The sequence below is a fragment of the Serinus canaria genome, chromosome 1 (assembly GCF_022539315.1).
Source record: "Serinus canaria isolate serCan28SL12 chromosome 1, serCan2020, whole genome shotgun sequence".
Classification (NCBI taxonomy): Eukaryota; Metazoa; Chordata; class Aves; order Passeriformes; family Fringillidae; genus Serinus; species Serinus canaria.
In genome coordinates, this window is record NC_066313.1 from 81,750,606 (window position 1) to 81,772,328 (window position 21,723).

The window sequence follows — 21,723 nt, forward strand, 5'->3', positions numbered from 1 at the left end:
CTGCATGAATTGCTCATTTGCAGCAGGTGCGAGATGGTCCATTGCTTGTGAGATGATAAAAATGTTTATCTGAGTAGTGCACAGTAAACTCTGTGGGTGGAAAATGATTTTATATTTAGAGAAGGTAAATCCCTTGGGAAGCACTAGCATGGTAGCTCTTTGCCTTCTCAGTTGGATATAGGCATATCTTTTGGTTATATGTGTTTGTGTATAAATAACAAAATGCAGTAGGTGAATTGCCTGGAAACTGCTTTAAGCAGAGCTGCTCCTTGTTCTCAGTGTGGCTTGTACATGTATATATAATATAAATGTGTGTCTGTACATGTATTGGACTGCCTTAAAACCCACATAAAGAAATGGACATGCAGAGAAGTAAGCAGGTTTCCAAGAGCCCAAATGTTGGCAGAGACTGACCGTGCATCTCTTGGCCTCATCCCATTAATATTAAAATAATCTTTTCTTGATGAAAACCTAATCAGAGAAATGTTACTGATAATTTGATTACAAGAAAATTTTAAAGCATTATCTCTGTCCTCGCCACCCTGGCACCCCTTTATTGCACTAAACCTGTTGTGCTGGCTTCATGCTCTGATAAGGGTTTTTCAGTGCCTATTTCATGTAACATCATCATTTGAAACAGCAGTGAACTGTTATTCTCACAGTTTATTTGAGACTGACGTGCAAGACAAAGGAAAATGTGTCACCTGGAGGAAGTGCTCTGCAGCAGGTGGGGAACATGTTATTGCTAACTTCACACAATAAAAATGCCTTTTGAAGTGTTTTCTGAGAGTCATACTCGCCCCCATTCAGCAAGTGCTCTGTGTCATGCTTATCCTACTCAAAAAAAAAAAAAAAAAGAGTATAGAAAGATTTATCAGGCTTATGCCAGCTTTTCCTTAGCACTCTGAGTCGATGCATTTCACAAGTCGTGGGAATTGTTGTCAAAATAGAGTAGCTGAAAAGATCCACTACCTGCTGTGAAGTATTCATGGGGAGCTCTCTTGCCAAAATTGTACCCCCCCCCTTAGCTTCCAGGCTGGGGAGGGATGGCAGCTGCCCAGCCAGCAGCTCTCCAGCCTTTACTGGTGCAACCAAGCTGTGTCAGAGAGAGCTGACTTCACACATACGTTCGTACCAAGAGCAATTAACTGCCTGCAGTCACAGTGCACCTTTGTTTTTTTAGGCATAATATACAGCAATACTAAGATTTATTATGTTTTTACAGAACACCAATGCAATTAAGAGGTTTAAAACAGGGTGACTTATACATGTAAATTAGACAACTCTTATCACATTGTGAGGGTGAACAGATTTCTGTCCGAAGGACCTTGGCACTTTGCCATGAAGCTCAAGGCAGAGTGAGATGATCAGCCGGTTTTCTTGTTACGAAAATAAAATGCATTTTGGCATGTTTTTACTATTTTGCCCCCCTTCAATACACAGAATGTACTGTGCAATTGGGAAGAAATTTGCAGCTGATTAATGCATGTTATCATTAAAATTGAAAGGGAAAGAGAAAAGGAAGGGCCAGGAGCTGGATCTCTGAGTTCCATTTCCTCTGCAGGGAGCTCTGGCCCATGGAGCAGAAGGTAGCTTGTGGTGGGAGCAGAAGAGCACAAAATGCAATAACCCAGGATATTTCCTTAATTAGACGTGTCCTTACTAAGTCTCTGTCTTGCATGTATTTAGACTGAGGGGAAATAAGACAAATGAGAGGATACAATTAAAATCCTGGGGAGTTTATCTTACATTCTGAGACTGACCTCAGTGCAGATGGGAGGGATGGACAACCCCATGGGCAGTGAAGTGTGTTGTCTGAGGACTGCTTGTAGTATGTGCTTCTCTGTTTTGAGAAGCAGCTGGGATTGTCAGGGTAAATTCACACTGGCAAACCACTGCACTCTGTGTGTATGTTCCAGTTGCCTATATTGTAGCAGTCTGGGTTGCCATCTGAAAACTTCTACTCAGTTTTATTAATGCTAGTTAACAAAAATTATTTTGGTCACTTTTGGTTACTTTTAATATTTGTTCGCTGTTTTAGGCTAAAGAAAAGCAACAAAAATCCCCTTGAAATGTAAACCAATTACTTGCTACATGCTTCATTTTTAAATAATGGAGGGTGGGTGAAGTGCTCACTTCTTGGTCATGTGAACCTTTGCATACAGGGTGTTGGAAAGGGGTGTGAAATCAGAGGTACAGCCAGGAGTGCTGCAGTGAGCAGTCAGAGCGCCCTGGTGTGATCACCAGCAGTGCATCTGATGTGTTTGAAGTAGTTGGGGTGCCTTACGTGGCAAAAACCTTTCTAATTTATAGCAGAGCACTGTCCTGTTACTGGGACTCGTTCCTGACTTTTAGAAGATGTCACCATGGGCTCTTTGCACACTGAGGGATTCTCTATGATTGTGGCCAGCTGGATGCCACCTGGGTGCTTCTCCTCAGCGTCCCATGTGTGCTGGCTCTGCCTGCTGAACTCATCCGAGGCGTGCGCCGTGCTTTTGGTCCATGGCTCCTCAGGCTCCCGCTTGGAGCTCCTGCTCCGCTCCTGCAGGCGCTGGTGTCTCCTGCGGCACAGCAGGTGCAGGCAGCCGTAGAGCAGCACGGCAGCAATGATGAGCAGCAGCACGCTGCTGGTGAGCCAGATGCCCAGAGCCAGCTCTTTCTTGGTGCTGCTCGCCGATGCCGGGTCTCGCTCCAGCGTGTTGAAAACCCTGCACTGGTCGCTGGAGGGGTTTGCGGACTGGCAGGTCACACACATGATGTACGTCGTGAGGGGAGTCAGGTTTTCAACAACAAAGGAGGAGCGAGTGGTGGGCACCCTCTCTTCCCTCTGGAAGCTCTTTCTGGAGTAGCTGGACAGCATGCTGTTCCAGTTAGGGTGGTACATGATGCTGTAAAAGCTGTCGACACAACTGGCCATTTTTGGCCAAATCACCATTGCTGTGTTTCCTGTGATGTTTTGGATGGTTATTCCCATCAGGATGTTATTTGGGAGGCTTTTTGCCTCTCTTGATGCTGATCTCCCTGTGGAAAGGGAGGATGTTCTTTGGAGAAGCTGCAGCAGTGAGGATGTGGTTTGGATCTTAATCGCAGTGCTCTGGAATGTAGGAATGGAGTTTGTTAAGAAAGTATGCTCTCATCTTTGGTACTGCAGTGTAAAAATGGGAATGAAAGTTCATAAAATCTGGGGTGTTTTAGAATGTGTTTTTCTCTTCCAAGTGAAAGTGTAAAGATAAACTTAGAGAAGTTCAACCAGAGCTGCTGCCTGTACAAGTGACCAGTTCTGTCTTGAGAGATGGTGGATTTTTGCAGAATTTACAATTGGGGAATCACTTCCTTTCACTTTTTTTTTTTTTCCCTAGGTGATTGTATAAAATGCAGCAGGTGTTTTTTTCCTCTAGCCTGTGTACCTTGCATTTTATGTTAAGTGGCAAGAGGGGTTGGCAGGAGTGGATATTGAGGAATAAATGCCTCTACCCTCCACAAGTCTTTATTTTTGCTAGTCACAATTAGCTGAAGAGCAAAAGATTATGTGGAAACCTGGCTACATATTATTTTGTCTCCAATATCTTCTGTTAGTTTCTTATTCACAAGTTCACATAGGAGCACCTTCCCTATGAAGACAGGCTGAGAGAACTGGGGCTGTTCAGCCTGGAGAAGAGAAGGCTCCAGGGAGATCCTACAGCACCTTCTGGTATCTAGATACAGTAATACAGCTGGAGAGGGACTTTTTACACAGGCAGATATTGATAAGACGAGTAGGAGCGACTTTAAGCTTAAAGAGGGTATATTTAAATCAGATATTACGAAGAAATTCTTTGCTGTGAGGGCAGTGAGGCTGTGGAATGGGTTGCCCAGAGAAGCTGTGGAAGGTGTCCCTGCCTGTGGCAGGGGTGTTGGAACTAGGTGACCTTTAAGGTCCCTTCCAAGCCAGACTGTTGTGTGACTCCATGATATTCTCTGTGTTTTGCTGCTAAGTTGCACATCTGTAGCCACTGCAGCTACACTGCGGCAGTGGCTGTGAACACTGTACATTGGGGGGATCAGTGTCACAACAGTGAGTCTTGATGCTAGTCAGCCTCTTGGAAAAGCTTTGTCAAGCTTAGTGAAACACAGCTTTCACTATAGCTTACCTTTTGGTTAAATAGCGGGGATTTTTAAAAATTACTAATGCTCTTTGCTGTTTTAAGTCATTTTATGTAATCCCATAGTCTGCCTGCCCTGAATTTATACTCCTCCTCGTCCTCAATTCAAATTAGAAAGTCTGCCAGTATTTTGAGATTCTCAGTATGTGTAACCACTGTAAATAGCGAAAGGAAAACACCTCTTTTCTGCAATTTTTCTAAACACATACATTAAAGAATATATAATAACAGCAAGTGGGTATTTGTTTGGCTTGGGTTTTATGCTTTTACTGTCATGATGGTAACTTTTGAAAAAGAGCTTACCTCAGCAATTTAATCTGATCCCTTAGTTTGATTGTCAGCTTCCAGTGGCACTCGTGGAAGCTTTCTTCCACTTTGAAAGTTTCTTACTTTTTTTATGACTGTAAATGCCCATGACAGTAATGCTGTATTTCATTGTTTATGACTTTGTTGTGAAAATTTAATATATTTTTTTAAGATTGAGTTTAAAATGTTACATTTCCTGGCTAAGTAACAATTAATTATTGAAAATTCTCCTGAGGAAGAAAGATTGTGAGATTTGCTCATAACATATTGTGAAATTATTCTGTAATACTAGTATTTTTTAATAGATAGGAGACTGGGAAAGTGTATATTTTATAGGATATTTTTTAATGGGACTTAGATACTGGCACTACATTAACAGTAAGAATTCTGTGCCTGTTTATCTATGAAGGTTGTTGCTCAAGGGTTTTGGATTCTACTTAGGGAGAAGTGGAAAGAAAAATATGTATGTTTATTTTCATGACAATGTAAAACTATGGGTATGACTGATCGGGGTAGATGCTGCTTTTCTAATTCTGTGGTAAGGGCACCCTTTTTAATACAGCAACAAGATAAAGGAACTGAGTTTGCTATCAGTTAAACTTAACAAACAGACACATTTTGGCATCTACCCAGCTACTGCAGATACTAAAATAGGGTGCATTAGTGAGATCAGAGCTTTTACTTGCTCATTTACCTTCTCTTTAACTGGTAGATCCCTATCACTTAAAATTATAATCTATTTTTTTTAGAACACTTTTTAACACAGCCTAGGAACAATAGTTTCAACTATTCAATAATAGTTTAATCCTCATAGCATTTTTTCAGTAGAATAAGCTGTAATTAAATAACAATAATACATTTCTATTGTTATAAACCATCAGTTATTAGAAACCACACAATTACTGACATGTAAATGTTTGGAGAAGCCATCTGATGTTTTATGGATCAGAAAGTCAGTACTTACCGTCGCTCCCTGATGGAAATTCCAGAACAGAATTTTTTTATGACGATGCTGCTGTGGAAATGTTACAAACACCACATTTTTTGTATCCCTTTCTACATGAATTATTTCCTGACTGATCTCTGTTTGCCAGTTTGCTTTTTCTTCTCCTCAGATTCTCTGGACTGAATTCTCATTGCCTGGTGATTTCAGTTTTTTTCTCTGATGCTGCTGGTAGCATGGTTTCTTTGTCTCTTCCACTTAAATTCATGCAAGAGCACATCTTGTCTAAAATTGCTGTTGCTTTTCTTTTCAAAGACCTCACAGGAGAAGAAAATAATGTCTTTTCCCCCCCTCTTTGCTTGCCTCCCCTTGGCAGTATGCTGCCTGAGCATCCCTGTTATATACTCCTGTGTGTGGACCAGTGATGCTGAGTGATTAATGTTAGCACTTTGATGACATCAGCAACTAACAACTCTTTCCTTTTTTTTTTTTTTTTTTTTTATTTAAGTAGGGGAGGGAGCAAGTATAGCTTAAAACATAATGAACAGCAACTTCCCTTCCCTCCCTTTCCATCTCCACCCCCCCTCTAGTTAGTGGCTTCTTCCCTAAGGATTTTATGCTTTTGTGTCTCACTGGGGGGGAAGTGTTGGTGTGTAATGTTTTTTTCTAAATTCCTTGTTAGAATTTAGAAAGATACAGTAATCCAATGTTTACAGGTGGACTGTAAATTTTAGGTACTTCCCCATGAGGTTTACATGAAAGATATATTTTTAGACTGGCTGGCTTCTTATTGTTATGTATTGGCAAGTTTTTTAAATACCAAAATCATGTTTTTAGGGATTGCTTTTCTATGACAAATTCCCACTGTGTGAAGAGAGGATCTCTTCCCTTAACCTCATGGCAGTAAAAAGCTTTAACCCACTAAAATAAAATTCTCCTTGTGATTTAGCTGAAATAGACAGTTCTGACATGCCTGTTGTAGGAGATCGACCTAATTGGAAACATCAAAACCAAAAAATGAAATCTCATCTTTTAGGGGCAGTATAAATCCTTAGTTTATCAGGACATTCATCTGCAGGGATGTTCTTAAGGTTTTACCAGTTCTCTGTGCTGTCTTTGCCCCGAACCTCATTTTTGTATGCAGAGAGCTATGGAAATGCACAGGTTGTACTAGAGGGATACATCTTTAGGCTGTCCCCTGGTGGGACACATTTGGAACTTGGCCTTTTAGCCAGCTCTGACGTAACAGCAGGACTGTGTTATGTACTAGGATTCTAATAGTTATCCAAGTGTCTATTTTAGTTTGCATTTAGAAATTTTAAGTTTCTAAGACCTCAGTTGGAAACTGGTGTTTATATAGAGACATAGAACATAATTAAAAATGTGCATATTCTATTCTGATTGCGTCAAAAGATGGTTTTTAAGTCCTTTTATGAGAATAAAATCCTTCCAGATCTTGGTAGAGTTTTCTAAATTGAATTCCAACTAGCTTAGTGCCATGTGTTTACAGTATCTGATGTTGACTTGCCTGGGTAGTTAGGGCAGGATCTGCATTAAAGGGAATGTTCTTCCTGGAAAATCTTCTGTTACAGCTGTGTGTGAAGTTGAAAGTTTAACAGTGTGATGTTTTCCATGTGTGTTTTAGAGAGAATGAAAATTCAAAAAACTGAAGGGAACACAGCAGTCCCTTCTGTAAGTAAGGTGGTCAAGATTCCTGCTAAAATTAAATTTCAGGGTATTAGGAGAACCCACTTGCAGAAATGGAGGATGCTAAGTTAGCCAAAACCTCTCAAATCTGCAGCTTGAGCGACCAGTTCCTAAATCCTCACATCACATCAGTCTGTACAGCTGTGTTCACTTTCATGGAAGTAAACATGACTATGGCAAAGCACCTGGTCCTATTTATACAAGACTTGAAGAATTTCTATGAGGTTGCATCCCAGACTTAGATTTGCTTTGATCTTGTGTACAGTGCAGGGGTTTGACAAAGAATGATCCTTGTTAATTAGCTGCAAAAAGCTTTTATTTTATCTTTTTTTTTTGTAGTTGAGTACTCAGAGACTTAACACACCTATTATGAACAGAAAATCAAAGTAATTTCTTTCAAGATGTTTTGCACATAAAATAGAAGATAGAGGAATAGAAGCTGTGCATTAAATTCAGGGATCTGGACATGGCATTGACTACTTTTACCCTTTTATGCTTGTGTAAATAGAAAAGTACAAAAGAGAAAGTGTTTGTGGCTTTATAAATGATAAGTAGAAGATGTCTGCTTGAAAAAAAAGTTCTCACTAATTTGTCTTGCTGATAGATTTAAGTTCCTGCCTTGAGAAACTGCCAAAAGAGAAACTGTGTATTTAAACTCCTTTCAGAGACAGTGAGATACAAAGTTTTTATTTTGGTTTTAATGTGCTTTAAAATGACTTTTAAATTGCATTATTATTAAGATACAGGCAGACAAAATTTTCATTAATCATATCTGTTTTCTTGTTTTAGGCGTTGAATTTGGCATATTCCAGCATTTACAGCAACTACAGGAATTTTGTTGGTCCCCCCCACTTTAAAGTCATCTGTAGACTTCTTGGATATCAGGGCATTGCTGTGGTGATGGAGGAGTTGCTAAAAGTTGTCAAGAGCCTGGTATGCTAATTGTCCTTATTTTTCTGCTAGTCCAAATGTTTTCTTACAGGAAATGTCTCAGGGAAAGCAAAGTGAAATTGAGATCCTGGATAAAAATAATTAAAATAGCTTCCATTGAAATTTGATATAAGCTGTACTTGACAGTACCCAGTGTCTTGTGTGAGCAATAGAAATTACTGCCTTGGTGTCCTCAGCAGTGTTTCGAAAACTTTGGATTCTTCATTGGAGGTTCATGCAGTTTGTGGTGACCTGAGCTGTTAGGGGCTAGGTAGGCTCTGGAAAAGTATGGGTAATTTAAATTACTTGATATCAACTTAAAGACCATACTGTAGATTCGCTTCCTTGATTTTTTTTTTTGACAACAGCTGTAGTGTGCTTTCTGCTGGCACCTAACTTCAGGGCTCTCATTAATGACATCACTGATAGATGACTCCTTAATAACAGGAGTTTAACCCCTGTGCTTGATTAGCAGTGCTGCTCAGGGCAGCTTTAAAGACAGTACCCACACAGCCTGCATATCCGGTATTGGAAAGGACCTTCTTTGTAACTGGGAGGAGGTTGAGGTGCTGGCTGGCTGTTTGCTATACTATTAGATTCTATATATACAGCTACAGTGCATTGCAGTTAATTTAAGCCAATGAAATTATATTTTCCTCTCTGTTGTTTGTAGGAGCATGCTGCCAAAATAATCCAACTGTCCTAGGGAAAGCTGTGGTATTCATAATCATACTTCAGGCACTTGACACATTTGGCAGTTTGTTTACAGTAATTCCCACAATGTTCTAAGTACATTTCTGATGTTCTAGAAAGGCTGAATCCTGCTTGAAAAGATGCTGTAATTTAATCTTCAGGGAGAGAGGAAAACACTCATATTTTTCAGGGTTTGATTGTCAAGTATTAGTTTGCTGTGTTTTATGAGAGAGGGTCTTTTATAACTCATTGGTAAATTGTCTCAATTCATTAAAGGTGGCATTGAACACTTGGTCACTTATAAAGAAGGTTAAAAGGCCTGGAGAGGGTGTCCTGCCAATGCCTGATGCAGATGCTCAGATGTAGGGGGACAGAAACTAGGGAGAGGGGTCTAGTAGTAAGAAGACAGGCTGACTGGAGGCTGGGACTATCTCAACTGGTATGACCAGAAGAACCAGTTTGGGCTGTTGCAGCCATTCCTAATCATAAGAGCTTTTTTCATGTTGCTTTTGAACACATTCAGATGCTTTTTGGATGGTTTTGAAAGCATTCAAATGCAACTTTTTAACCAAAACCTAAAAGTTAGTTAGACACTAAAGAGTCTGTAAGAGAAAAACATGTTTTCCTTTTTTACCTTCCTGGCCTTAGCAGTTGTGCTACTTTTCTTGTAGCAAAGATGGCTAATGCCATGTGAACTTTTTAAATTTGAAAAAGTTGCCTTTTTAAATATGATGTCTGGCAGATTTAAATGCAATATTTTTAGAGCTGCTTCAGTTCATGTATAGTTTGTTGTAAAGTTTTGTAGTTCAACAGCACTGACATGTTTACATACATCTGTTTTCTCTTAGTTACAAGGGACCATTCTTCAGTATGTCAAGACCCTAATGGAAGTGATGCCTAAGATTTGTAGGTTACCAAGACATGAATATGGTTCTCCAGGTTAGTTTGTGTTTGATGTTACCTTTGCAGCCTTAATAAGATGATACTAGCCACTATCTTCTGAATCTTTTATATCTGTCTTTCCCTCCCTCCTTTTTCTCCTGATAATCAGATTTTAGCCTGGCTTTGCTTTTTTATTTCTTTTTTTTTTCCCATCAAAAGAATCATTGAATGCTATACTTTCTGAAAGTACTTCATGAATTTTTTAGACTTCTGTATGTAGGGCAAAAGGATGACAATCTGTGTAGAGACAGCCTTATGACATAATTGATCTTGAGCTGGGATGTCCACAATAGTTTCTGTTTCTTGTCTTTCTCATCAGTGTGCTGAGCTTTTGCCTCAGCAAGTTAGCTTCTCACATGTTTTCTGTTTAAATGTCTAATTTAGATAACCCAGTTCTCTGGAACAGCCTCTATTCCCTTCTCCTTTGCCCTCACCAAATGCAAGATAAAAGGAGTGATGATACTGCTGGAAGGTAAACTGGTCCTGCCAGAATAGTTATGTCTGAGGCTTGTGTGGGGTGCATCTTAGCCTCTCAACAGGAGGTGTGACAGTTGCAGAAGAAGAAATGGCATTGAGAGCTGCTTGCCACTATGGAGAAATAATTGGCTAATTAGTATTTATCACATTGTTCACTGAAATTCTGAATCTGCTTTCCCCTTCAAAATATTCCTCCTTCACAACTTCTAATTAACACAAATTAGTCCTTCCATGTGCCACCCACCTCCTGAGTTTATTTTTCCAGAGTCACTTAGTTTTATTAAATGCCACTCCAACTGGAATGAGGTTGGGTTTTTTCTGCTTCCCACAGCTTGCTTGACGTTCATTACCAATGTTAAATGAAATTGAGGTCTTACTAAGTGTTTCCTTCCTGTTTTTCTCCCTGGAGCATGGAAATGGATGAATCATGGTAGTTAGGAGTATAAAAATAATCTCTCTGAGGCTTTTATTAAGGTCTGACCGCAAAAGCAGTAGGTATTCTCAAATATAGATAATGCATCAGCAGGATCTGTGATGCTACAGGTGACATTAGGAAGCTTGCAGAAATCCTTACCTGTAAGGGCTAAATATTTTGCAGGAGATGCCTAGGGATTTTAGGATAAACCTTTCTCTTAAAAGTTGAAAGACAATCCATCCATAGGGAAAGGCAGAACTTTACTGGTGCAATGGTAACAAACTACTTTGACCTCACATTTACTCTTCCAAAAGAAATGCCATTTGTTTAGACGCCTGCTGTACCAGGAGATCAAAGCAACTCTTGGTTTTACAATGGAATATCATACTTAGTTTTAGAACTGGACTGGATATCAAAATGCCACCTGATTCTCTGCTCCTTTACTGCCCCTGTTCCTGTCAGGTTTTGTCTTAACACATGTGGTTTTTCCTGTTCTGAACTATTTCTAGCACTGGACAAATAATTACCCCCTGGAGAGTCTCTTCCAAGAAATGCAGAGAGAGCCTTTATAGCACTGTCACTCAGTCTCTCCCTTCCCTTTCCAAGTCACCAGACAGAAGAGCTTGTGGCAGATCAGGACACTTCCCTGGCTCTCTCACATCAGGGAGAAAGTGCCCTGTGCTCTCTGACACCTCCCCATCATGGAGCTGTCTGCCCTTGGAACAGCACTAGCTGATGAAGGAAAATGTTCTCTATGGTGAGGATGTGCTGCAGATTTTACCCTTCATTGGGAGAGGAACTGCCAGGCTGTAGAAGGGCAGGCTCAGAGCGTGCTTCCTTTGAGTCACTGTCCTCTCATTTCTGTGCTAAATTCTCCTCTTCAGCAGTCTTTGCTACACCTTGTTTATGTGTTTTTGTCACAGAAGATGCAAGCCAATACACCAACTGTTGTCTGTTCCCTCCTCTGCCTCCAAAAGCTTCCTCAGAAGTTGTTAGCTGTAGTAGTAAGGTGGGGTATATCTGTGTGCTGCTTCTGTTCTTTCATAACAAATCATTTAATAACGTCTTTATAAAGACGTTATAGACATACATACCCCATACCCTATATATAGGCACAACCTACATATACAGAGCAAAACTGTGATTCCAGTCTTTAGATGAAGTATGTAGATTCTCATCTATCTTGATAAACATGCATTTATTAATTCAGAATTCATTTCCTGAGTCCATTCTCCACGTGCAAAGTGATTTAAGCACACTCAGTAAGTAAGCCTCTAGCTCTTTCATGCACTTCAGACTTTTCAGTTGGAGAGTTTTGTTTGGACTCCACTGATTGCAGTTCCTTGGGCCCTTCATAATCAGCATTCTAGACTTGTGGATTTCTAAATGGTGATTTATTGCTGCTAAAAGGAGCAGGGTACAGACAGTGGCATCAGAGTTGTTCAGGACTCCTTTTTGCCAATGGGTTTGTTTCCATAGGAACAGTCTAAAGCAGTGGGGAACTTGTTCATCTTGTAGTCATAAAAATATTTGTCTAAAAATACATTAAGCATAAGGATTTTTAAAGGGACCTTTTAAAGTTGCTAAAGCTCTTAAAGGAATATTTGCCTTGTAAGAGTTTAAGCTTGAAATTTCATCTTGGAGGTAACATTTTCTTCTGCTATTTCTTGAGTATTTGAACCTGTCATTCCTGCTTTTAATGAATGAGTATCCTGCCACTCTGAAGTGGTCGTTGAATACCACAAGGAAAAGTATCTGGTCAGCTCTGCTGTGAGATGAGGCTTTTGTCACTGGGGTATCATCCCTCCAAAAAAAACTGTTTAAAAGATCAATGACCTTAGCAAGATACAAACTTCATGAGAAGGGAGCTAAATTGTGTCTTTTTATTTTTAAGTGTAACATTTCCTTGTTTCTTCTTTTAAAAAAAACATAACAAAATCAAGCCAAAGAAAGAGAACACTCAAAGCTGATGTAGGACAAAGCACTTGTTATCCCAGGCCATGACCTCTTGAAGTCCCACAGGTTGGCATGGCAGTTTGGGAATCCCTCCAAAGCCCTGTGCCATGGGCTGCTGTGTTCCCATCCCTCCCTGGGATGATTGTCTTGCTGGCAGCACTTAAGGAGCTGTTTCTGCACAGCAGTCTGGCAAAAAAGAGTCTTCCACTCCTTCTTTTTCAGGAATATTTCAGGTCAGAGTCTAATAGGAGCTGGAGCAAGCCTGGGCTGGGAAGCATGGGGAAGGGCAGCAGTGGTTGAAGGCTGCAAGGGAGGCATCACTTGGGGCATAGCAGAAGGGTTTGTAATTCTACCTGTTATTCCAGGTTTTTGATCAAACTCAGATAAGGAGGAGAATAATTCAGGTGAGGGCACAATGAAGTCCACATTAGATGAAGGAAATGTATTCTTAGGTCTTCCTGAAAGCTTTCCAGTGGAGAAGGATTTGGGAAGGCATCACAGACTGTTTGAAAGAATTTAAGGGAAACCCAGATCAGGGCTTTAAGAATTCATTAGATACACAGAAAAATAGAATATTTCTTTCTAGCAAAAATAAACACAGGGCACAGGCTCCATGGTCATAATTCCTGGATACATGAATATGCTTAAACCTGATGAATATTTCCATTGAGGGGAATGAATGGTAGCTCTGTTGATAGGCAGAGTTAACGATGTCTCTGGTAAGCCAAAGAAGTATTTGGATGCAGCATTTGAACGTCTCTATGACAGTGAACAGAAACTGAAGGTCATTATAGCACCCAGTTTCTTTGAGAGCAGCTTTGCTATTGCAGATTAGTAGATTTTATTTGATAATAGTCAGGTCACTTCTTTGCAGAAAATAACCCAAAACACAACTAGACCAAGAATTACAATCAAGATCCAGTTTGTTTGTAAACTCAAAAATTCAGTTTGAGAATTAATAGCTCAATTTTGTCCTAATCTTTTAGGTACCAGAATTGTTATAAGCTCTGGAACATGTTTGATTTCAGTCTGCAGGTGTGAATTGAGAAATGAAAGGTGACCAAAGTGAAGGAATCCAACCAGCTTTGAGTTGCATGTGTTGATTTGCTCTGATTTCCTAAATTAATCAGTGTACAGACTGCGCAGCTGAAACTTGGCATCTGCTGTTGAGATAGGATTTTGGAAGCAGAGAGGGGGCCTAATCCTTTACTAATCTTCTGTACTTTACTGGGTCTATTCTATATCAACAGTCTTTGCTTCTGTTGAGATCTGTGTAAATCAGAAACTGGGATTATATAATCAATTATTATGGCACCTAATGTCGTCCCATCTGCAGGAATAGAGGGATTTAATAAAAACTGCTTTCTTGGAGAGAAGGAGCAAAAAACCTTGATTCATTTACCTTGCAAAGTTCTGTGTATATATACCTAATTCATTAACTTATGAATTCCACCCACAAACAGAATTAGAGGAAGAAGGTTGCAGGCAATTAAGTGAAATTAATTTTCCTAAGACACTTGTGCTTTTCCCAGGGCTTTAGTAGGCAGGCATAAAAATTTTTCATAAAAATAACTTCTGTGTAATGTGCACAGAAGTGTAATTTGGAATGGCATTGCTCAAACATTAATGAAAACATGATGATGTATTTCTGTCACAGGACTCCACTGGGGAACCTGGAGATTGGTCTTTCATCAGAAATAGCCTGGGTAGCTCTGTAAATTTTCTTCCATTTTGCTGGTAAATCAAGCTCTTGATCTAAAGGGAATAAGTACACAAATGATGGCAGCATTTGGAGCACCTGCATGCTAAATACTGGCTGTCAGGCTTTCAAAATAATACAACAATTTGTTCATGAATGTGTGGGTGTGCATATTTATATATCTGTGTGTGGAGATTGGGGTTTGAGTGAAGAAATAAGGAACTTTGTTAAGGACTTTGAGAGGAACTCTGTCACCTGGACTGACTGTAAAAGACAGTAGGTAATTTTTATGGTATGAACCTCATAAAGCCTCTTTGACTTTTACTATCCTGCTGCTTTTGGGTGGACTTCATGTCTCATTTTGGTTTCAGCCACACTTTCAGGATGAGTCTCTTGTTTCTGGTCACAGTTCTCTGTGCTACTCCTGTTTCTCTCTGTCCCATCCTACTCCTTTATATTTGCTTCAGGTGACATGGGTTATTCTCAGGATTTCACTGCCCATGAAAAAATATTTCTCACCTTTCCAGATGTCAACCTTTTTTCCTGAAACTTCCCACAAAATCCACAGGCTGGGTAGGGAATTTAATGGAGTCTGTAAACCCTATTCTTTTTTATCCCTGTCATATGCTTGTTTCCATGTTGTAGCAGCAGAATCTTTCTTGCTGTTCTGCTCAGCTTATGTTTCTCACCAAGCTGCTCCCCACCCACCCCACAAGCTGAAGGGAAGAGCATGTCCATGGCCATGCATGTCACCAGTATCCTGCTTGCTTGGGTAGTGCTTTCTCTCCATGGTGACCCTGTGGAGAAGTCCACAGTTCCTCATGGTGTTTCAGGCAGTCTTCCACGCCTTCTGTTGGTTTACCATCAATCTCTGTGTATGTGTGGCACAGATCATAAGATATCAGAAACATGGGTAGATGTTCTAGTTCAATTTCCTCCATGGCACAGACTTAAGTCCAGGATAACACATCAGACTTTTGTTTGCAGAAAGTCTTGGAATGAGGAAAGTATTTGACTTCTTGCAGTTCATGCTTAGAAAACCTTTCTTTCTAGATGTGGAAATCCTTTCATCAACAGAAACTAAAGAAAGTTTAGGGTGTGTAACTAAAACACACGGAAGGTTTGTGATAAAGCTGATTTCAGTTCCCTAACTTTGCATTTTCTTCTTAGCATCAAAACATTTTTGGGGAAAAATTTTCAACCTTTTCACTCTGATCTTTAAAATAGGAGTCCTGGTATTCAGCACTGCAGCATCCCATTGCGGTGGTGGGCAGCTCTGTTTAAATGGCAAACACCAAGTGTTCAGTGCTCCTCACACACCTGGGGATTGTGACTGGCTGGTATCCTGCAGTGTTCAGTGAGCACTGACAGCCTTTCCCACAGCTTTTCCATTCCACAGTCCCTGCATTGAGGGGAGGTGGAAATTGGTGATGTGCTGGCATTGTTTGCTTTTTAGCTAGTTGTAGAGGTGTTACCTTGGAATAAATTAAGCTCAGCAAGCACTCGCTACATCTGTCAGTTTTTCAGTTCTGTTTTTCTCTGAAGTTACCAAAGTACTAAAGTTAGGTCTGAAATTCACCTCCAGTGAATACATGTGGAAACACTCATTTACTGCCAGTTTTCTATTGACAAACAGTTTTTTGAGATGTAACAGAGCCAGCCCTGCATCCCCTCATCAGGCACTTTAGACATGTTTTGTGTTACTAATTGTAATGATATGAGGCTTTCTGTACAAGTGTGTGGGTTACCTACCCAATTCTTTCCTTCACTGTATGTTTTCAAGTTTCTCTGTGTCAAGTTTTGAGTGGGTCTTGGATCTTCAAAGAGACAAGAACAGTTGTTGGTTGCTGTAAAGTTTTTTATTGCTGGAATACATCAGTCTTGAAGGCAAAGAGTTCAGAGTATTAAAGTTCCTGATAAAAGCTTTCTGGAATAGAGTCACAATGTCCCGAGCAGAAGCAGCAGCAGCTCCCGCGCCTTTTTTTTTTTATTTTCTTTTTTTCACCTCAGTACAGGGGGATTTTATTCATAAATCATCCAATCAGCTAAAAACACGATTCTAAAACATTCTTCCTGCACCTATCCGAGCTTGATTCTAATGTGCAAAAGTAGTGTCAGTTCATACAAAAAATCTACACATATCATTCTGTCTGTTCTATCTAGAAATGCAAGCAGTGTTCTGCTATGTTTTCATTATGTCTAGAGCAAAGTTAATTTTGTGAAAGGTAGCACTACTGAACTTTAAACTAGGCTTTAGGGCTTTTTACTAGTTAATACAATTTCTTAAGGCACTTGAGATATATTTCTACTTACCTAAACTTATGCTCTTACTTCATGTCTGTGTGGCTTAATATATTTCAGTTTCTCTGAAGATTCCAATTCAATCCCTGCATTCCTTTCTCTCTCTGAGGGACTCAGAGAGGCTTCTATTTCATGCATTCCAGCACCTCTGAATTTGAGGAATTTCCTTGGAAGATATATGCTGCAGGCTGGGTTTCATGTTTGTGTGCTCCCTTCAGGCATTGCCTCACTGGGTAGATAGCCAAGTGTGATCTCCTGCATGAGAAGTGTTCATCAGTTGTGTCAAAGGAACTCATGGAAAGGTGGTGAAGGGGGTCTGTGTTCTCTTTCCTTGTCTTCTCTCAATTGCTTTTGATGCAATTGGGTGGGGATTTATCTTGGGGATTTATCTGGCTTGATTCAGTGTAATGGAAATGAATTGCTGTGTGCAGCATGCAATTTGAAAGCTTTTTATGATGCATTTTCTTCTCAGTCACGTGTTTTGGTGGCTTTTTAGAAGGGACAGGCTTGTGCAGAAAGATGGAGAAATGCTGCTAAGAATTAACTTCCAAAAAGCTAAAAAGCTGTCTGACCTACTGTAGTTCCTACTGCTCTTCCTCTCCCATCCTGCATATGGCTTGAATCTCTGAAAGATGACCAGACTGGGTCTCTGCAGAAGCTGCTGGGCCTGTAGTGTCCTGGGCTTCTCTCTAACCAAGGGACTGTGCAGCCTTTCTGGGGCTGGAGGGCAAGGACTAGAAGTCCACCAGCATGTTAAGCATCACCGTTGTTCAGGAGAAGTTTGATGGAAAAGATGCATGTTTATGTAAACTATGTGGGTTTGAAAATCATAATTTTAGCTGGTTTTTAACACTTTTGCAAAACTTTGACAGAAACTGCGTTTTGGTTGTGCTTCTCAGCAGGATCTGGTGTACCCTTGCCTGCAGAGCTTGACTTGTGATCTCTGTATTTGCTTTGAGAGGTCACAGGTCACCTGTGGCACTGTCAGAGTTATAGCCTGACACTACCCTTCTTCCCCGTACCTGAGCTCTCTCTCCTTGCTGGTTCTGTCATCCATGAAAATAGCAGCTGTGAATTGAGTGTGTCAGTGTGCAGCAAGTTGGGGAACAGTGGCTGGCACAGGTCTTGAAGCAGATGAGAGCTCTTGTCTCTCTTCCTGCTTCTGGGCATTTTTTCTTACCTCTTATACTGGCCGCCTTTTCCAGGAGTGAAAAGTTAGGCACTCCACTTTGCATGATTTATCCAGTTAAAAAGGTCAGTGCACTGGCTTAACACTTCATAATCTCTGAGTTTTAATGCATTTAAATGCTGCTCCTTTCAGTTTCCTCTAGGCTGCATGTCTGGAGATAAAATCTCATGTGCTGATACATGGAGAGGGAAGTCTAAACCTGCACCCTGGGTTATTTGTATTCTCAAACAGTGTATGGAGGCACATCTGTGTGACCTTTGAATAGACAAAGTGGTTAGAAAAGGGCTTTTGAAGCAGAAACTGAAATTAATCCTGATCTCTATGACTCTTATTCACACTGCCAGTATCTTTTGTCTGCTTTCCTGAGGTAACAGTGTGCCTGTGGGGTCATCACTAGATTAGCTCTGGCTTCTGAGACTTTTTTTTCATTTCTCTTCTGATTTCAGGTATCTTGGAGTTTTTTCACCATCAGTTGAAGGACATTGTTGAATATGCAGAACTGAAGACTGTCTGCTTCCAGAATTTACGGGAAGTGGGAAATGCTGTCCTGTTTTGCCTCCTCATTGAACAGAGTCTGGTAGGTGCCTGCTGTGCTAGTTTAAAATCCATCTGTCTCTCAAAATGTACTCTCATATTTTTGTTACTAACGTCATCAATAACAAGGTTGAAATCTGTGAGTTTGCTGTTACTGATGGGCAGATGGGTAGGAACAGTTCCCTGCACTCCTCTCTCACAGTCTTGCAGGGGCTTTCATGTCTGTTAGATACAGTGATGCCTGACTTTGCTGGGTGAGAGACGCTGCCTCTCGTGTGGTACCTGAGGATCTGACATTGCAATCTTCACCATAAATTGTAATCGCATTCGGCACTCCTGCAGCCAGTCACAGTGTGGCCACTCTTTATGTCAGCGAGTGTGCATCTGGTACTGCTGTATTCCTTTCCTGCCTATCCTTCCTGTTGAGGTCTGAAACATCACAGGTTTAACGTGGACATCCTTGGACGTCCTCCTTGCTGCTTGGATGGCTGACACTGGTGCAGAAATCCACTCGTCTGTCCTTGCTTGACCAAAACTGTGAAACATGTCAGTCTTTCAGCTGCTTCTGATATATCTAGACTTAGATGGGGGCAGTTTTACCTTAGACTGTGTAAAACTGCCCACAGCTAATAGGACAGTGCTACAATTGATCTTTATCCCTACATCCAGTTTTCTTTTCCCACCCTTCTCCCATGTTATTAGTATTTACTGTTCAAACAAGATGCCCAGACCTGTAATTTTTTCGTTTTCAATATTTTTGGGTGCTTACAGAGGAAAGGTGGGCATTGATAATGGATCAGAACAGCAACAGGTGTGCTGGCTTCCCTTTCTTTACCTGCATGGTGTTGTTGAATGTTTGGGGGGGTGGGGGGTGGTGTCTCTTCCTGCTGTGCATGCAGGCACCCTGCCCGGGCTGTGCAATCTCTGTGGTGCTGCTGAGGTTGGGCAGCATGCAGAGATCTTTGCTGACTGCAAACCAGCCACGTCATTTCCTCAGCAAGCTGGCTGAGGGCCTGCTGTTGGACAGAAATAAACCCTCACGGAAGGCTTCTCTAGGGTGTGTTAAAGCTGTCGGTGTTAGATAAGGTAACGAAGACAGGCTGTTCCTCAGGGTTCCTGCTCATGGTGTTAGAGGATCCCTCCCTCATGGTGGACAGCAATTGTAGGGCCGGGGGACACACAGCAAAGCTGTAGTCACTAATGGCACAGCTGAAACAGAATGAGAAGCTGGATTGCTTTGGATTCAGGCTGAGTGGCTGCGTGGTGAAAGGCCAGGCAGGGCCATCACTCCCTCCTGGGAGGATTGAGGGTGTCCCAGAGTGACACCAGCATGGAGGTACCTTCTTTGGGACACCACCGAGGTTACCCTTTCTAGTCACACACCCATGCTCACTGCCTCTCCTCTTGTTTTTGTCCTCAGTCAGGCCATGTCCTGTCATGTATTTCAATATTTTTTCATTGTGGTCATCCCTCATAACTAATCTAGATTTTAGCACAGTGCAAAGTGTAATTTTGACTATATCTGTGGTAGTGGACGAGTCTCATGCATTTCCCTGGTTGACACCAAGGAATTAGAAAAGGAACTGGAAAAGGCACATGAGCCCCCCAGCACGCTAGCCTTGCTAAGAGTATGGATCATGACCAACTTTTCTAATATTAGTGTTGAGGGATTACAAATTAGTAGAGCCTCTGCTTCAAAAATGAGGAGAGAGTCATAGCAAAGTCATGCATCTGCTTCTGGTCATCTACATTTTCCCTGTGTGTACAAAGGAGCAAAGAAACAGGAGACAGATGTCTTCCTTTCCCCTGTCCCGAACGATGTAAAATACTTCCTAAGACATGATTCTCTGCTGTTGTCATACTCACAGCCTGCCTGGCAGGCAGACTCTCCCACCACGATAAGCTCCCATTAGGATAATGGGTTGTGGCTCTGGTAAAAATAACCAGGCAGTGAGTCATCCTCTTCCCCCTTTTGTCTGTGCCGGAGCTGTCTGCCACTTTCCCACCGAAATTACTCATCCTCCATTAGTTTGTTTAATAAATGCCCTGTCCTTTATGGACTGCCAGCGGAGGGTGGGAGGGGAGTTGCTGGGGTTTCTCTGGGAGTGCAGGGGAAGGTGGTGGAATGGTCTTCGGGAGCGATCCGTGCGGAGCGGCCGCGCTCGGAGCGGTGACAGAGGCCGGCTGCCCTCTGGTGTTCCTGCAGCGCCATCGGCCTGCGCTTGCAATCCCGCTCTGCCCTTGGAATCCCGTTGGGGGGGGTCTGCTGTGCTTTGGGCATTGATGCTTCTGTCCTAAATGCCTCTCGTTTTCTTTCTGTCCCAGTCCCTGGAGGAAGTGTGTGACCTGCTGCACGCAGCGCCATTCCAGAACATCCTGCCCAGGGTTCACGTCAAAGGTATGGGCAAAGTACAAACACCTTCCTTGGGTAATGCTTCCCCCCTTCCCTTGCTGCTGCCGTGCCTTCAGTAACCACCTCCAGCCACCCTTTGCCACAGCGCTGGGAATTACAGGACACAGGTATCAGATCCAGGCCCCTTTGCCTGGCTGAAAAAACAAATGTTTCCAGGCAATGCTCTGTGCAAATGACAAGGGGAAGGGCAGGAATGCCATGACAGGGAAAAGCAGGATGGATGCCCTGGGCAGTATTATCCTGCTTTGTGGATATAGAGAGGGGCTTTTTTGAAGCTGCTGTTTAGCTTATACAATTGTCAGTTAAATGAGGTGTAGGGAGTCTGTCTCTGTGTAGGGAGCAAGTAAGTAAAACAAAGGGGGGTCCCTGTTGATTTTTCACTTCCTTTTCACTAAACTGAGTGTGCAGTAGTGAATATTTGCAGGATTGCTTCCTATGGTATCTGCTCTCCTCATCTTTCATCATCAGAAAGTGAGCTGTCCCCCCTCCTCTTTGCCCTCTCTTCTTTCTGTGTTTCTCCTCTGTCTGTTTTCTATTTCTCACTGCTGGAGCAGCTGATTTGTTCTGCTTGGAGAAATCCCATCAGCTACAAAACTCTGAGAATATTTCCAAGCTCACAGTAGCTACTTGCATCTCTGCATAAAACTAACCAGACCATTGTAAATGGTATTTTCCCATTTTCCAGAGAACATTTCCTACTTGCCAGTGTTGAAGAAGAGCCAGCTGGTTTTTAGCATTGCTATACACAAGATTGCATCCTCATTTTACCTCACCTTCCAGAGACAAACATTTTATGCATAAAGACATCTTAGTTGTCTTAGTACAAGTGGGGATCAAGTATCTTGGCAGCAGCAGCATAACAGAGCCTTATATTCTTCCTTGAATTTACTTAATTAGATGTACTCTACTCCAAATCCTTCTTTCTGTTTTCACATGTAATGTAGCATTTTAAAATATGTATGTATGTCTCTAAAAGTGCATTGAAGATTAACCAGCTATTTAATAGTTAAATTGCCTAAAAAGAACAGTTTTCTTTCTCACTGGATAAATCTTGTGTTAAATTAAGAATTCTCTTG

General features: G+C 41.4%; 2 protein-coding genes across 5 annotated transcripts in view; one reads left to right on the plus strand and one right to left on the minus strand.

The window, feature by feature from the left end:
* Window positions 1-21,723, plus strand: part of CYFIP1 (cytoplasmic FMR1 interacting protein 1) — a 78,554-nt gene that overhangs the window by 53,213 nt on the left and 3,618 nt on the right. For all 4 annotated transcript variants that reach the window (XM_050979846.1, XM_009085379.4, XM_050979841.1 and 1 more), the window contains exons 24-27: window positions 7,888-8,031; window positions 9,570-9,660; window positions 18,147-18,277; window positions 20,560-20,632. In XM_050979846.1, coding sequence (XP_050835803.1) covers window positions 7,888-8,031; window positions 9,570-9,660; window positions 18,147-18,277; window positions 20,560-20,632 — 439 coding nt within the window. The remainder of the gene's footprint in view (window positions 1-7,887; window positions 8,032-9,569; window positions 9,661-18,146; window positions 18,278-20,559; window positions 20,633-21,723) is intronic.
* Window positions 2,303-3,290, minus strand: LOC103812333 (fibronectin type III domain-containing protein 9-like). The gene has a single exon (XM_009085378.4). The coding sequence runs from the start codon at window positions 2,972-2,974 to the stop codon at window positions 2,303-2,305; it is 672 nt and encodes a 223-aa protein (XP_009083626.1). The 5' UTR covers window positions 2,975-3,290.

What these genes read in the sequence shown, in the direction of transcription:
- LOC103812333 (XM_009085378.4), bottom strand. Translation starts at nt 2,974, where the DNA reads ATGGGAATAACCATCCAAAACATCACAGGAAACACAGCAATGGTGATT.